This window comes from Pangasianodon hypophthalmus, chromosome 5 (assembly GCF_027358585.1).
Source record: "Pangasianodon hypophthalmus isolate fPanHyp1 chromosome 5, fPanHyp1.pri, whole genome shotgun sequence".
NCBI lineage: Eukaryota > Metazoa > Chordata > Actinopteri > Siluriformes > Pangasiidae > Pangasianodon > Pangasianodon hypophthalmus.
The window spans coordinates 21,397,585-21,412,315 of NC_069714.1; the positions used below are offsets into that span (position 1 = coordinate 21,397,585).

Consider the following 14,731-nt stretch of genomic DNA (forward strand, 5'->3'; position numbering starts at 1 on the left):
AGTGGCTTTTACATGAGTAGCCCACATGTCAGAGCCTGTATTTGTGGTTACCAGGCAACAGGAGGTCCTTGTGAGATCTGACCTCATGATAAATCATTTCTGACCTGTCAGTCCATTTACCAGCCGGTGCTTTCCTCTATCACTTCCCTTAAGCCATAACCTGATAATGTGCCATTACCAAATTAAAATATACTTATATTCAGGATGTGATAGCTAAATGCTTCAAATGCTCAGGGTGCTACTTAGAGGCTTCTAGTTAACGTAATTGTAGATGATGACGAAATCAAATCTCTGAGCTCAAATAACAATATTGCCAAATCTTATTTTGTCTCTAAACTGCACATACTCTTTAAACATTAAGAATACTCTATAAATAAATGAAGAGTATTTGAATGAAAAATTAGATGTGCTATTTCCATCTGCTGAAAAGCATGTCTGTTTCTATGACACAGTTGCTATAAACATGGAGGCACATCAGCCAGTTCATTTATTGCACTGGCAGCGAGCCCAGGTTTTTCTGTGTCACAAGTGTGCTTGGGTAAACGATCACACTAAGGGGTGACCTGAATGCAGCAAACCACACCAGCTTTCACCCAAGCAACGAGGACTGATCTTATTCAACTATACTTTCTATAGGGTTGGGAAGGGGAATAAATTCTTTTCAGGGTTTATTATTATTATTATTATTATTATCATTATTATTATTATTATTATTCCCTCCTTCATTTTTCTCCTACATGTTTTTTCTTGTTGATGTCAGGGTGGAAGGGTGTACGTGAGAGGCAGGGGGATGTGCACACAAACTACTATTGCCTGTAACTCTATACTAAGGCTACTTTATATGCAATGTATAATAAAATTACCTAAGTGTGACGACCCCCACTGGAAGCAACATTCACAGATACACACTGTCCCTCTATCATATTTTATGGAGAAGCTGTCTGTTGCAAGAGGCAGAGCCAAAACTTTGTTACAAACTATTAATCTAAAATGATTTAAGGAAAACACAGTGATCATCTGTAACATGATTAAATATAGCAATGATACCTTCTATTGCAGCAACAAGGCTTCTGTGAGAATAGAGCTATTTCTACCAGATAAGAGCATTCATAATGTTGCCTTTTGGACCATTTGGATGATCAGCAAGAACAAGCTCTACTAATAAAATGAAAAAGATGACAAAGTGATACACTTGGAATAAAATTGATTGTTGTAATTTACTAAGTTAGACCACAAATCTCCCATTATTTATTTGCCTTACACGTATTTTATTCCAGACACACATGCTATGTCTCTTGACTCAGAAGGGGGGAACTCCTCTGTGTTTTTTCCCATCACGCCACTTTCTAAAATTGCTACATCAAGCTATTTCCATTCTGCTGACCCACTTGGGCTGCTAGAATCCTCCAGATTGTTACTACATACTAGTGCAACTGCACATTAGTCTAAAGTTTTCATGTTATTTCAGTAAACCTGGCACCTGGTGTAAATGTCAGTGTTTCACTGAGTTCCTTTGCCCTAAAAAGGCCATGCTGCTCTTGTCATTCTAGCTCTCTAACAGCTTTCCTGATACAGAGTGAGAACCTCAGTAAAAATTATGGCACATTAGATGAGGCGTTGTTTGAGTCCCTTTGGGCTTTCATGACACCTGAGACACAAAACACATACCGAACCTATGCACAGCACTGGGAGACTAAAACTAAATCTCTCCAATGAAAAGGCCAAGATGGATTTATTCGCATTCAATCAGAATGTCAAGGACATTTGTATATTGAAATGCTACTTAAGATGCTACTTAAGAACTTTCTACAAATTTTTGAAAGAACATGACAGTTTGCTTCACTTTGTATAATATAAATATATTCAGGAAGCATTTGGTTAACCTAAAAGTGTTAGCTGGGACAAAATAAGGAATCTAACCATAAAAAGAAGGGGGAAAAAACAGCATCTATTATCATGGGCTGCCATGATGGCACAGTGAGTAGCCCTGTGTACACCAAAATACAAAATAATAATAATAATAATAAAAAATAACAAGAATCTCCAAGTTAGAAAAAAAAATACAGCCTGTATACTGTTAGAGCGCGATAAAAACCCAATCGCATCACTGTCTGTAAAGTGACTTACTGACAGTAAATGTACAACGGGACATAAGCCTGTGCCTGTAGCAATAACTACAAGGTGACAATCGTATTGAGAGAATGAACTGGAGACTATGCAGTAACCTGATAGGCTTCAGGTTTAAAAAAAAAAAAAAACCTGTTCTTTAACCTGCTTGTCTATAACTGGATACTTTGGTGCCATCTGTCAGACAGCACTTTGCATGCTGGGTGACTGCAGTCTGTTGTGATTTTGGAAGTCTGGAAGTTTCTTGTTGCTTGTGATAAGTTCCATGTAAGACAATTTAAATGAAATGAAATACAATCTTCTATCACAAGGTTAAAATTATTGTGTTTATTGAAGGACTGATCATCTCAAGTGGCATGTGATTTGACTAATTCGGCCTGCATGAAAGCTAGGTGATGTTAGATGATAGATGACATTTTTCAGTATATTAATAGTAGGTGTGTGTATTCATTGGTTTTCCCTTTACTCTACATTTCCAAACAATCCAATGTGCTGCTATTCGATTGTTTTGTACATGTCAGTGCTTCAGTGTTTATAGAGATGATCCAGCTGAAGAGGTTAGTGTTTAAAGTTGTCAGGTCCAGGCTTTCATGCTCTTTGAGGGGCCCTATGAAGAATATTCAAGGGACAGTGTTCAGACTAAAAGCCTATTAATAGCAGTGACAGCAGCAGCTGTGGAGTAACACAGACCATTCAGCCAGGGGAACAGTACTGCAGACAGAGGGGGGAGGTGGGCATGCCAAAGCTCTTACAGGGTTTCATATCTGTTTTATCTGAGTATAGTCATCTAAAGTGCTCAATAAGATGTGATACAAGGAACCTAATGAAAATTAAAGCTGCAAGCAGCATTTTTTCGGGGGCCAAACACCCGGACTCCATGAGCCGCACATTCACAGACACGCTAGAATTGTTGCCTAAGCAATCACATTAAAGCAGAGCCATAACTTTTGGCAAAAGGATTCAAGAGTGATTTGTAGTTTCACTTATAATGTGTGTGTTTTGACCATGGACAGTGGAGGAATTCTCTGACTGAAGGAGGAAAGGTCTAGATGAACAAATGGGCAACAGGGTGGCATTGCTGCTGCAGCTGCCACTATTGCTGTGACCTGTAGAGTTGTCTTTTGCTACTTTGACCTTTGGTTGTGATTGCTACTGCTCTGACCTGAAATATTTTTTCTTCTTGCAATTTAGAAATATCTAAGGTATTTATGTTTTTTCTCATCTGTCTGGGCCCTTTTCCTCACTCTGTGCAAGTGCGTCAAATTTGGTGAAGATTGGACAAAATTTGGAGGAGCAAAAAAGGGCGAAAAAAGGGCAGTTAGATGGAAGCATATTTGGTATGTTATTGTACCTTTTGACCAGTAAGTGGTGCTGTCACAAAATTTGTTTTATAGCCTCAGGGCATGGTCCTGAAGGTGCTTACCAAGATTTGTGTCAAGATGTGAAGATGATGTGTGCCAAATTTGATGATGATTGGACAAAATTTGTAGGAGGAGTAGCGAAAAAACTGTTTTTCATAAAATCCAAGATGGCGGAAAAAACTGTTTTTCATAAAATCCAAGATGGCGGAAAATCTAGTTAGGCGGAAGTTGATGTCATAGAACTTGTCTCGACCCAGGAAATCCAGGGATTTCTTCTAAATTTTGGACACATGGTTCAATAGTTATGACCATAAACATACTTCCAAATTAGTTTAAAATTTTGGTTAAAAAAAACATTCAAAATGTAAAGATCGCCAAAGATCCAATAATAGTAACTAACAGTGACAGTAGTTTGTTCCAGGCATGTAGAAACCCAAAGCCATACTCTATTGTTAATTATTCATGAATTAATTACCAAACTATAGACCTCAGAAATAACATTTTATCTGTATCAAGAAGTGAAATCTGATTTTCTCTTTTGTTAATCTGTAATAAGTGACAAGGCCTCACAGCCAAACATGAATGAAGCACTGAATCATGGTTTATGGGCTTCCGTTTTCCGTCTTCCTAAAGACGGAACACGTGCCAAACACTGCCACGTCATTCCACCAAACAGCTTCTCGCCCACGGACTTCCTGATTAAGTGTGAATATCTGGCAACCCACCACACATGGAAGGCCTGAGGTGTGTATGAATGTAGAACAAAACTTGGAGCCATATCTAGTATAACCAACATTGAAATGGATGATCTTTCACATGGCAGATGGACCCTTAGATTTACATCATACGCTGCCAAAAAAGTGTTTTCTAAAAAGCAACTGAGTTGTAAGAGTTTATGTAGAGTATTCCTGAATCACAGCAGATTATACTCATGTATTCCTGTATATAAGTATCACTTTTGTCCCATCTTATATTTGATACAATACTGGATGGAACTGGAAAATTCATTTTTAAGATTGTCGGTAAGGTGACAGTCACTGGAATACTAGACTTCAAACTTATTAGACATTCAAGTAACCGAGTCTAAGCCACTGCTCGTCACCACTAACTCATGCTATCTATCACACACGCTTACTGGCATCCACTCCACCCAACTACTGGAAACCCCATGACAGCTGAGTGAACAGGGTGGGCTGAGGAGAGGGGTGATGATGTGAGGGAGGGGGTAAAATGTGACCAAGGCTACATATAGCAGCTTTCCTGGCCACTGATCTTCATTCTATCCAAGTCTGTCAACCTTGTTACTTTCTTTCCAGCACACACCCCAACCCATAACTTCACAACCATGAGCAAGACCTACTCCTCGTCTGCCGAGACGGCCTCTTCCTACCGTCGAACCTTCGGTTCAGGTCTGGGCTCAACCATGTCCAGCTCTCTGTTTGGCCGTGGCTCTTCTGGCTCTTCCCGTGTTTCTTCCAGAGTGTATGAGGTGACCAAGAGCTCCAGTGCCTCCCCTATTTACTCAAGCCACCGCTCCGGAGCATCCTCCATCGGCTTTGGTGGTGGAGCGGTGACACGCTCCTACGCGGGTATGGGTGAGAAGCTGGACTTCAGCCTAGCTGATGCCATGAACCAGGATTTCCTGCACACACGCACCAATGAGAAGGCCGAGCTACAGCACCTGAATGACCGCTTCGCCAGTTACATTGAGAAGGTGCGCTTCCTCGAGCAGCAGAACCAGGCCCTGTCGGTAGAGATTGAACGCCTGAGGGGCCGCGAGCCCACACGCATTGCTGAGATGTACGAGGAGGAGATGAGAGAGCTGCGCAGGCAGGTGGATGCTCTGACCAACCAGAGAGCTCGCGTAGAGGTGGAGCGCGACAACCTGGCTGACGACCTACAGAAACTCAAGCTCAGGTGAGAGAAATTTCAAAAGTTGAAAGTTTTGATGAGTTGCAAAACATATACATAGCTTTCTGTTTTCTATATCTGTGGGGTCAGTAACCAGTCACTTTAATAAAATGGGCTTATTATTACGCTAGATGCGTTAATATTTTTCTTATAGTTCATTTTCTAATCTAGCTAACAAATTATGTTTATTTACATCTTTACAATTTTTAAATCATTTAAATTCATTAAAACTTAATAACACTAGAAAAAAACATTTTGAAATCTTTTACTTTAGTGTAACATGGTTAAAAAGTTAAAAAGTTCAGGAATAATTTGGATAGGCGTTATATTCATAAAATAAATCAGTGCCGTGATAATATGTAAATCTGTGAAAAAGTCTGAGAAACCCTACCATATATTATATTTAATATTATATTATATTAAATTAAGTCAGAAAGCTATTTTCTTATAAGAGATGCATCATTTTTCTAGAAAGGAGAATAAACAGATAATAACCAACTCTGGAATGTGTCTATTGGGAAACAGATTATTTCTGCTTATGTTGCGAGTCCAGTGTAACAACTTCCTTAAAAATGTGAGCATTCAATTAGCACCGAATCATTTAACGATACGCAAGGCTGTTTGAAGGACACAATGAGTCTTTAGCCAAGTGCTAAAGCGTCTATGCGCCCCACTATTCTGACCTTTGTTATACAACAGGTCTGGTTTAGACTGGAAACAAGCAGACTCTCTCCATAACTCATGTATGTGTCTAACTAATGATCCCAGAGAAGAGGGTGATACAAAATGTGCAATTTATTGTAGAGTTCATATTATGGGAGTTTATATCTAGCGACACTCCTGAGTTTCTTTATAAAGGATATTTACTGTGGCAATAACAGTGAACTACTGTTATTTGAATTTAATGAAAATTTATGGTCTAGGTTACAGAATTTGACACTAACATTGCCCATAATATGAGCAAAGACCTTCATGGTCAGATTCCTGGAATACAGGAGAGCACAGTTTCTAACAGCCATATAATATTTCAAAGAGTGCCTGTGGAAAAGTTCAAATGTGTTATTTTTCAACAAATATTGCAGAAAAGCAATTTCGTTTTAGCCTGCAGATATTTTTTTCACAGAAGATTCAATTAGCAGCTATAGTGTCGGTGAAGGCTAAAAAGTGTAAAAGGGAATAAGCTCTGGACACAATTCCAGCTGTTAAAATATTAAAACTGAGTGTAATCATGAATCACAGATGGGGGCAGTAGGTAGACGTGGAGGGTATTTAAAAGTTCAGAGACTGTTCAGGAATTAAGGCGTGTAAAAATGAGAAAGAGAGAGATAGACATGATATGAATGAGTGGAACATTTTAACTCATGGTGTACAGTGGCCACTGCTACAGCGCATATACGTATGAAGCGTGTATGATTTTGGGAGTGTAGTTTGACATTGCTCGAGTTGCTTTCCCAGCTGCAAGAGGATCCACAGTAATATAACATGGCTCACAGATTAGTAAGCTATTATTATCCTCCTTGATATACCCACCTCCCAGCACTGTGGAGAATTCTCGTCTCCTAAAATACCCTTATCTCTGTGTGCGTATGTGTGTGTTTGGGGGGGTGGTGTGTGTGTGTGTGTGTGTGTGTGTGTGTGTGTGTGTGTGGTGGAGTGAGTGCATAGCACTCTAGGGACTGTAGGCATTAGAGTATAACTGCCCTACATTAACAATAATGATTCATGGTAACCATTTGCAGGCTGGTAAAAGCAGATGCTATTTCTAGCAGTGCTAAAGCAGAGTGGATCTCCGCATTAAGAGGACGACCAAAAAGGGGAAGAATGAGGACTAGCTTAAATAAACATATATGAAGGGCTTAAAAAAAAGCAGTGACACCTGTTATTAAGCATTACTATGCCACAGTATTGCAGTTCAATCGTGTTTTCCGTAGCATAGCATGTAATTGAGTGATCAGCTTTGGCATAGTGATAGTCATGGCATGACATCTGTCATTGAAATATTATCAGACATAATCAGCATGCCAACAATGACACGCATGCAACCTGATATATGCTACATAATCTATGTGTAGCCATTTCAAAGGAGTCAGGGACATCAATTTTAATGAGCAGTGCAATCGTGTGATTCCACATTGGCTAAATGCCATATCTTCACTGACCCCTTGCATTGCTCATTAATGGTAAGGTCACACCAGTGCATTGTCCCTTCCTCGTTTTTTTTTTTTTTCCTCTATAAATGGGAGGCAACGGCATTTGGCATGAATGTCTGTTGGGGAGAAGGGGTGGGCAATGTGGCAAAAATATCTTATCATGATACTTCATAAAAATAAACTTGCACCTAAATAGAGCGAAAATTATACACTCAGTACAAAAATACACTTTAACCACTAACCAGATGCTTGTTAGTGTGAGTAATGATTCAGTGAGTCAGTGTGTCAGAAAAGTTTATTGCGCATTACATTTTTTCCCACAGTGCTGTTGAATGCTCGATTCTGATTGGTCAGAAGGTGTTGATTAATATTCTATAACAGCTGCTCTGACAATATTGCATAGCAAATTGTTAGTTTATATTAATGCGCTTATTCTAATATGTTATTATTTCTATAGTAACAAATGATTCACAGAGACTTATATGGCAGATTTTTCACACCATTTAAGTAATATCAAATAGATTTTTTAAAAAAAACGTTATTTGACAAAGAAAAATATATAGTCTTATGATGAAGTTTTCTATAAGGAAACATTTATCTAACATTTACAGTTAAGAGTCAGTTTTTTTTAACAGAAGTGAAGCTGTTCATTTAAGTTTTTTTTACAATGGGAAAGTCTTCAGGAGACTATGCTTTGCAGTTTCTTGGTAACAAGCTGCATCTTGTGCCTTATTAAAAAGAGAAAAAAGCTCTGAAAAGCGTTTGCTCTATCTTTAGGAGATCATGAGGTCAAATCCCGACAATGCCACAGCCATCAATGGTCATGAGCCAAGGGAGCATGTGGCTGTGCTCTCTGAGAGGGAGGGATGGCATACGCTCTCAACCCTGACAATCACAGTGACACTAGTCAATCGTGGGCATCTGTGAGCTCGTGTACGTGGAAAAGGGCAGATAGCACTTTCCGCTATGTATGTTACGCTGCCCTGCGACACAGCATGCGCAGCAGTCTGAAAAGATGCAATTAGCTGTCTTCACATGTCTCAGAAGAAGCATGTGTTAGCCTTTACCCTCCCCCGTTGGTAGCTGTCATGTGACAGGGGAGAGCTGGTTGGTGGGAGGGAATTGGCAGGTGACCAAATTGGGGAGAAAATGGATGAAGAAAGAGGCTAGTGAGAGAATGACTTTATAACAGCTATAACATTAGCGATAACAGGAACTATCTTGTTGTGTGGATGTTCCACAACATTAACCGTAACCACAAAAGGATAAAAAGCACATGCTGTTCTATAATAAATTAAAAAATGTAATCCTTGACGAATTGCTGTGGTATAAGAGTAATGTGTTGTGTTTATAATCGGGATCTGTTGTTATTGGGATGTGTTGGTTTTGATTATTAAAATAATCAACTTGGTAACACGTGTCTTGGTTCTATATCTGAAGATTGCAAAAATAATTACAGCATATATATTAGTTTTTTCCTACAACATAAAATAATTATTAAGCATTTAATAAACTGTTTATGTTACCTCAAAGAATGGGTTGTGGGTGTGAAAAGGTCTGTTAAACCTCAAGAAGTAAGCACATTTGAAGGTCACTGACCTCCAGTTGTGTTCTTCTGCAGACTTCAAGAGGAGATCCACCAGAAAGAAGAGGCTGAGAATAACCTCTCTGCTTTCAGAGCTGTAAGCCCTAATATCCTGTTATAACAAGATCAAGCATTCATCTCTTAATACCTTCAAATTAAATTTTTTAAATGACTGATTTTTCAATATTTTTGTTGGAGCTGCACTTAATCCATGTGGCTTTTCTTTAGGATGTTGATGCTGCCACTCTCGCCAGGCTGGACTTGGAGAGACGCATTGAGAGCCTTCATGAGGAGATTGCCTTCCTCAAGAAGATCCATGAGGAGGTGTGTGTGCTTTTCAGACCACTCACTTAGTCACACACTCATTCGGTCAGTCACAAATGTCATGCAGATATTAGCAGACTATAAACACTCCTGATCTGTTCTATTTCTGTCCGAATGCTAATCACTTAGTATATAAAAGGAATGAACCGTGCACACACTTCCACCCACCCATATGAACACACACATGCCAAAGCTCCAAAGGTTAGCTCCTTTCATGCTCTCTACCATTTTTTTTGTCTGACATTTAAGAGTAAAACATTAGCCTGTTGTGCGTGTGTATTTGTCAGCTGTGCTCTGACAGGGAGGAGGCAGTGTAATGCAATGGAACAGATGTATTTCTATAATTAAAACCCGAGAGAGAGAGCTTCACACGCAGCTGTGATACAGAACAGGAAAAAAAAAGTCATGTCGCATGTTTTCACTGTGTACTTTGACTAGTTTACATTAATCTTTAGCTTTAAAGCCTTGCTATACATTTGTGCTCATAGTGTGCTCTTTAAAAAGGTAAAATCTACAATCCTTAAGGGTTATTGTGTAGAATCCTACAACAGAGAATTTCACTATCAGAGAGGGTTCTGTGTAGACCCTCTGTAAATGTGAAGAATGCTTGACTGTGCAAACAAACCCATTTTTCTATACATTGCTTATAGATTGCTTTTTACATTGAGCACGTTGCAGAATATACTTTGAAATGTTTCACTCTAATGCTGGAAACTCATCAGATGAGACATTAGGAAGGTATACTGTTAAAGGTTAAATCTACAGCTATCCCCCTGAGAAAACATTTAAATGTTCCATGGAGAACCAGACAATTCAGTGTTTCCCTATTAAAAAAAGGCATCCAAATAGAACTACTCTATGGAGCAAAGAACCCTGAACTCTCCAAAGAACCCTTGAAGAACCCACAAAGAGTTCTTTTTTTTCTGAGAGTACTGTATACATTTCTTCAATTGTTTTGTCTTTGTATGTACAGGAGATCCGTGAGCTGCAGAACCAGATGCAGGATACTCAGGTCCAGATCCAAATGGACATGTCCAAGCCCGACCTGACCGCTGCTCTGAGGGACATCCGCAGCCAGTATGAGGCCATCGCAGCCAAGAACATTTCAGAAGCTGAGGAGTGGTACAAGTCCAAGGTCTGTCATAGGAATAAACACACTACATGGCAAATATAATTATCTCAACTCATTAAAGTCTGAGTAAATCAATGGAAATGTCGATTTATTTAAACAAATCTACAGCCTCTTCCCTCCAATACTTCACTAAATAAGCACTGACAGATAGCTGTCCTGCCACTGACAGGTGGGATGTTAATGTGGAATGATAAGATATTCTCTAGCAACCCCACTGACTGCAGCTTATCTCTCGCTTCCCCAGGTATCAGATCTGAACCAAGCTGTGAACAAGAACAACGATGCATTGAGACAGGCCAAGCAGGAGACTATGGAGTTCCGCCACCAAATCCAGTCCTACACCTGCGAGATCGATTCCCTCAAGGGCACTGTAAGCCATATTTAATTTCACCATCCTCAAAAAGCCTGCAGGAACAATTACCAGCGCCCACATCAATGCAAACATGAGCTCAGCCTCAGTACACCTGGGTAGTTATTAGCAGCTCTTTATTATGTTTGCTCAGGAGTTTGGTGGGTATTTACACGCTGGTTGAAACTGAGAGACTCTGAGGACTAGCATTTTGTATATATGGGCTTGTTTTTGTCATTCTTTTTTAACATTTTACTCCTTGTTTTTCTACTTATTTTATTTTATCTAGAATGAGTCTCTGATAAGGCAGATGAGGGAGATGGAAGAAAGGATGGGCCGCGAGGCTAGTGGTTACCAGGACACCATCGCTCGTCTGGACGCTGAGATTGCCAAAATGAAAGATGACATGGCTCGTCACCTTCGCGAGTACCAGGATCTCCTTAATGTCAAGATGGCCCTGGATGTGGAAATCGCCACCTACAGGAAGCTGCTGGAGGGAGAGGAGAGCAGGTGAAGAGGGGTCAGGAAGAAACAGAGGAGAAAAGCATGCTTGTTTTTTCATTAAAATATTATTTGAACTATTTTAACTTCGCAAAGTCTCATTAGGAAGATGTTTTATTAGTGCTTTTCTGTATTACCCATTATTGAGCCAGACATTACAAGCCTTATGTAACATTAGTCTTATACGACATTTCGACTTTTCAGGATCTCTCTGCCTCCGCAGACATATTCCTCCTTGAGCTTCAGAGGTGATGCCAGAGGTGAGGCCTTTATATGTAGAGATAATACATCTATTCACCAACCCAGAGATTAGTCACCTTAATGGATGTGAACTCCTTAAATTCTCCACCAGGGGGAGCGAAACCACTACTTCCTAAAAATCCTGTATCCATAATGAATTATAAAAGCATTTATAGGGTATCCATGATGTCTTTTAGGGCCTAAGATAAGCTTGTATAATTGTTATAAAGCATGGACCTATGACTATAATAGACAACATGCAGTGCAGCTAACATACAAGATCTTGTGTTACAGTGCATTATAAATAATGCCTAGAATCTTGTTATTAAGAGATATCATTATGTAATACATTATGAATACAGGATGTATAGGCAGTGTTAACCCATTTCACCTATTATTGTGATGGAAGTGGATAAATGCATTAGAAAGGGACATTAACATTCAGTAGAGCGTAGTTCAATAATCTAATCTAATATTCAGTACAGTGTACATCAACAGTCTAATCTAACGGTGGTTGTGGATGTTACAGAGACCAGCCAAGAGCAGTTCTCACAGCTACGTCCCTCTGAGGTCCACTCCAAGAAAACAGTTCTGATCAAGACCATAGAGACCCGTGACGGAGAGGTGACACACGCACATTCACACACATCTCTCTAAGGTGTTAGTCATCTCTTCTTCGCTTTGATCATTTATACACACACCTCATTGCTGTTTCATTCCTGAAATCATCAGCTTGCTTATTTTTCATTCAACTCTAGTCTAAAACATCTCGTGAGGCAATGAGTGCCATGAGTGCCATGAGCGCCATGAGCACTCAGTGTGTAAGTTAAGCAGCAGTTCCATTTTGGCTCCTTTCTCACTCCTCCTTCCACACCTCCTAACTTTTCCTTAGAGAATCCAACCCCTTTACTTTATAATGTCACTTGACTCAACATTTGCTTCTAATACAGTGTAGACCTGCAGCATCATTAAAATCCACTCAGTACTTATAATGGTTGTTCTTCCTGTAGTACTGAGGAGTGTTAGCACTTAAGAACTCATTTCCCAATGCACAATTTATCATTAGATTTTAAAGATTTGCACTGGCCCTATTATTCATATCCGACATAAATTTGACACCTATTACTTCGAATTAATCTTAAACCACAGTGTGTCTGTTCCAGCACTTTATTTAGCTTCTAAATCTTTTACTGAGAATTTTTTATATCCTCCAGTTGACCTGTGACTGATCTCCTCTTGTGTCTTCTTGAAGGTTGTCAGTGAATCCACACAGCACCAGCAGGACATCATGTAAAACAGAGAAGAAAGGCAAGATACAAAGAAAACAGCAACAGAATTTGATCCAATCTGAAACTAGACATTTCCAAGCCACATAGGCCCTCTGTTTTTTTCTTTGTTTGTTTTTTTATATCCTCAGTGATGCTATGACCCACAATTCCAGGCAGCTATGGAGGAATAAAGGAGACAAAGCTGAAAGTGTGCAAAGAATGAAGATGAAACTGTGGTAGTCATTTGTTAAAAAGAATGTCAATATTCAACTGCTAAATCTCTGAATTTTGTATGCAAGTGTATGTGTGTGCTTGTGAGTAAGTGGGTCAAACGTGCATCATGATTTACCGCATACCACCATTTGAGGCCTGCTAATTGATTTTGTGGTTTCATTAAAATGAAACTTGAAACACAAAGCATCTGACATACTGCATGATATGATCAAATGTCAATGTCTTAGCAACATGAGACAATGTTGATGGCTCACAGATTTAAGAAGGGGAACTACAATAAAATCCTGTTACATAATATAAAATTTGGTTTGTTAGAATTGTAAAAAAAAAAATCATTCCTTGGTGCTTACTGGATTAAACTAGTGTTTACTGGTGGCCTAATACACCATGCGTCATCAGTCTTACTCACAAAGGCTGCAGGATTTTATACCAGCAAATAGGAGACGTGTAATAGTTGTTTGAAGGCAAAGATGAATTGAGTGGAATCAGGTGTGGCTCCTGCATGGCTGGAATGAAACCCTGCATACACACCTGTCCTTTGCAGATAAGATTAAAGACCATAACACACATATACAGACAGGTAACAAATTAAAGGACACACCAACATAAAGTGTATTAATAAGGCTGTGGCCACCAGAACAGCTTCAGTGTGCCTTAGCATAGAGGTCGCTGGAACTGTATGGAGGGATGAACATCATTCTTTAAAAGATATTCCACATCACTCTGAATTCTCCAATAGGTGTTCAATTGGGTTGAGATGTGGTGACGGTGAAGGCCATAGCATGTGATTTATATCATTTTCATCCTCTTCAAAACATTCAGTGATCCCTTGTACACTGTGGATGGTGGCGGAGTCATTCTGGAAGAGACCACTCCCATCAAGAAATGTTTGTACATGTTTAAAAGTTTGTATTCATTTGCAGTGACCTTTCACCCTAAGTGGACTGTAACCATGTCAGCAAAATGCCTCCCACACCATTAAGGAACTACTCATTTCTTTTTTTTTCCCCTTGTCACTTGTCTATAGAAGGAGCAGCTCTCCTTCTCTTTCCGCACATACACAAACACAGTTAGCCACTGAGCTCCTTTTCAATAACGTTATGCTTCATTTCAGCAGCCAAATATCAGCTCAGTAGGCCGAAGAAAAAGTGGATTTGTGGAATTTCTACCACTATGACCTTTCCTATTCACTGCTCATAATCAGCGCTCCTTATTCCTTATCCACCAGAAATATGCGTCTGGCTTCACTGCTCTAATCAGAGCTCAGTCTCAGCATCCAATCAGAGCATTAAGAGACACAATGTAGACTAGCAGCAAAAAGGGCAAAAAGCTTTGTGCCGACACTCCTTAATTGTGAAGATACACACTCTCCAGATACTCTCTTGCTCATTATCAGTCTACACGTTCCTATATCCAGCTGCAAGTGCTGTTCTAGTAAGAGCAGGTGCTAATGCCCTCTCTCATTTTGAAGGCTAGCAGTCTAGACACATCCTCCGGAGTGTATGGGCACATTAGCAGCAGGATCCAGAACACTGGGTTGTAACTGAGA

The 14,731-nt window shown here is 39.6% G+C and overlaps 2 protein-coding genes across 6 annotated transcripts in view; one reads left to right on the forward strand and one right to left on the reverse strand.

Annotated features, from left to right (window-relative positions):
- Positions 1-9,226, reverse strand: part of ptprna (protein tyrosine phosphatase receptor type Na) — a 38,727-nt gene extending 29,501 nt beyond the window's left edge. Inside the window, exon 1 of the mRNA XM_053234550.1 lies at positions 9,149-9,226. The gene's annotated coding sequence lies outside the window, so the exon portion shown is untranslated. The remainder of the gene's footprint in view (positions 1-9,148) is intronic.
- Positions 4,754-13,565, forward strand: desma (desmin a). Of its 5 annotated transcripts, XM_053234551.1 has the most exons (11): positions 4,754-5,405; positions 9,171-9,231; positions 9,363-9,458; positions 10,432-10,593; positions 10,835-10,960; positions 11,229-11,449; positions 11,645-11,700; positions 12,210-12,304; positions 12,439-12,501; positions 12,933-12,988; positions 13,098-13,565. In XM_053234551.1, exons 1-10 carry the CDS (start codon positions 4,834-4,836, stop codon positions 12,972-12,974), a joined length of 1,494 nt encoding a protein of 497 aa, XP_053090526.1. In that variant the 5' UTR covers positions 4,754-4,833; the 3' UTR covers positions 12,975-12,988; positions 13,098-13,565. The 5 variants fall into 5 exon arrangements, 4 of the variants coding, with proteins under 4 accessions (XP_053090526.1, XP_026768333.3, XP_053090527.1 ...); XR_008301856.1 differs by having other exon boundaries at positions 12,210-12,338; positions 12,933-13,565; XM_026912532.3 differs by having other exon boundaries at positions 12,933-13,565.
- The last annotated feature ends 1,166 nt before the right edge of the window (positions 13,566-14,731 follow it).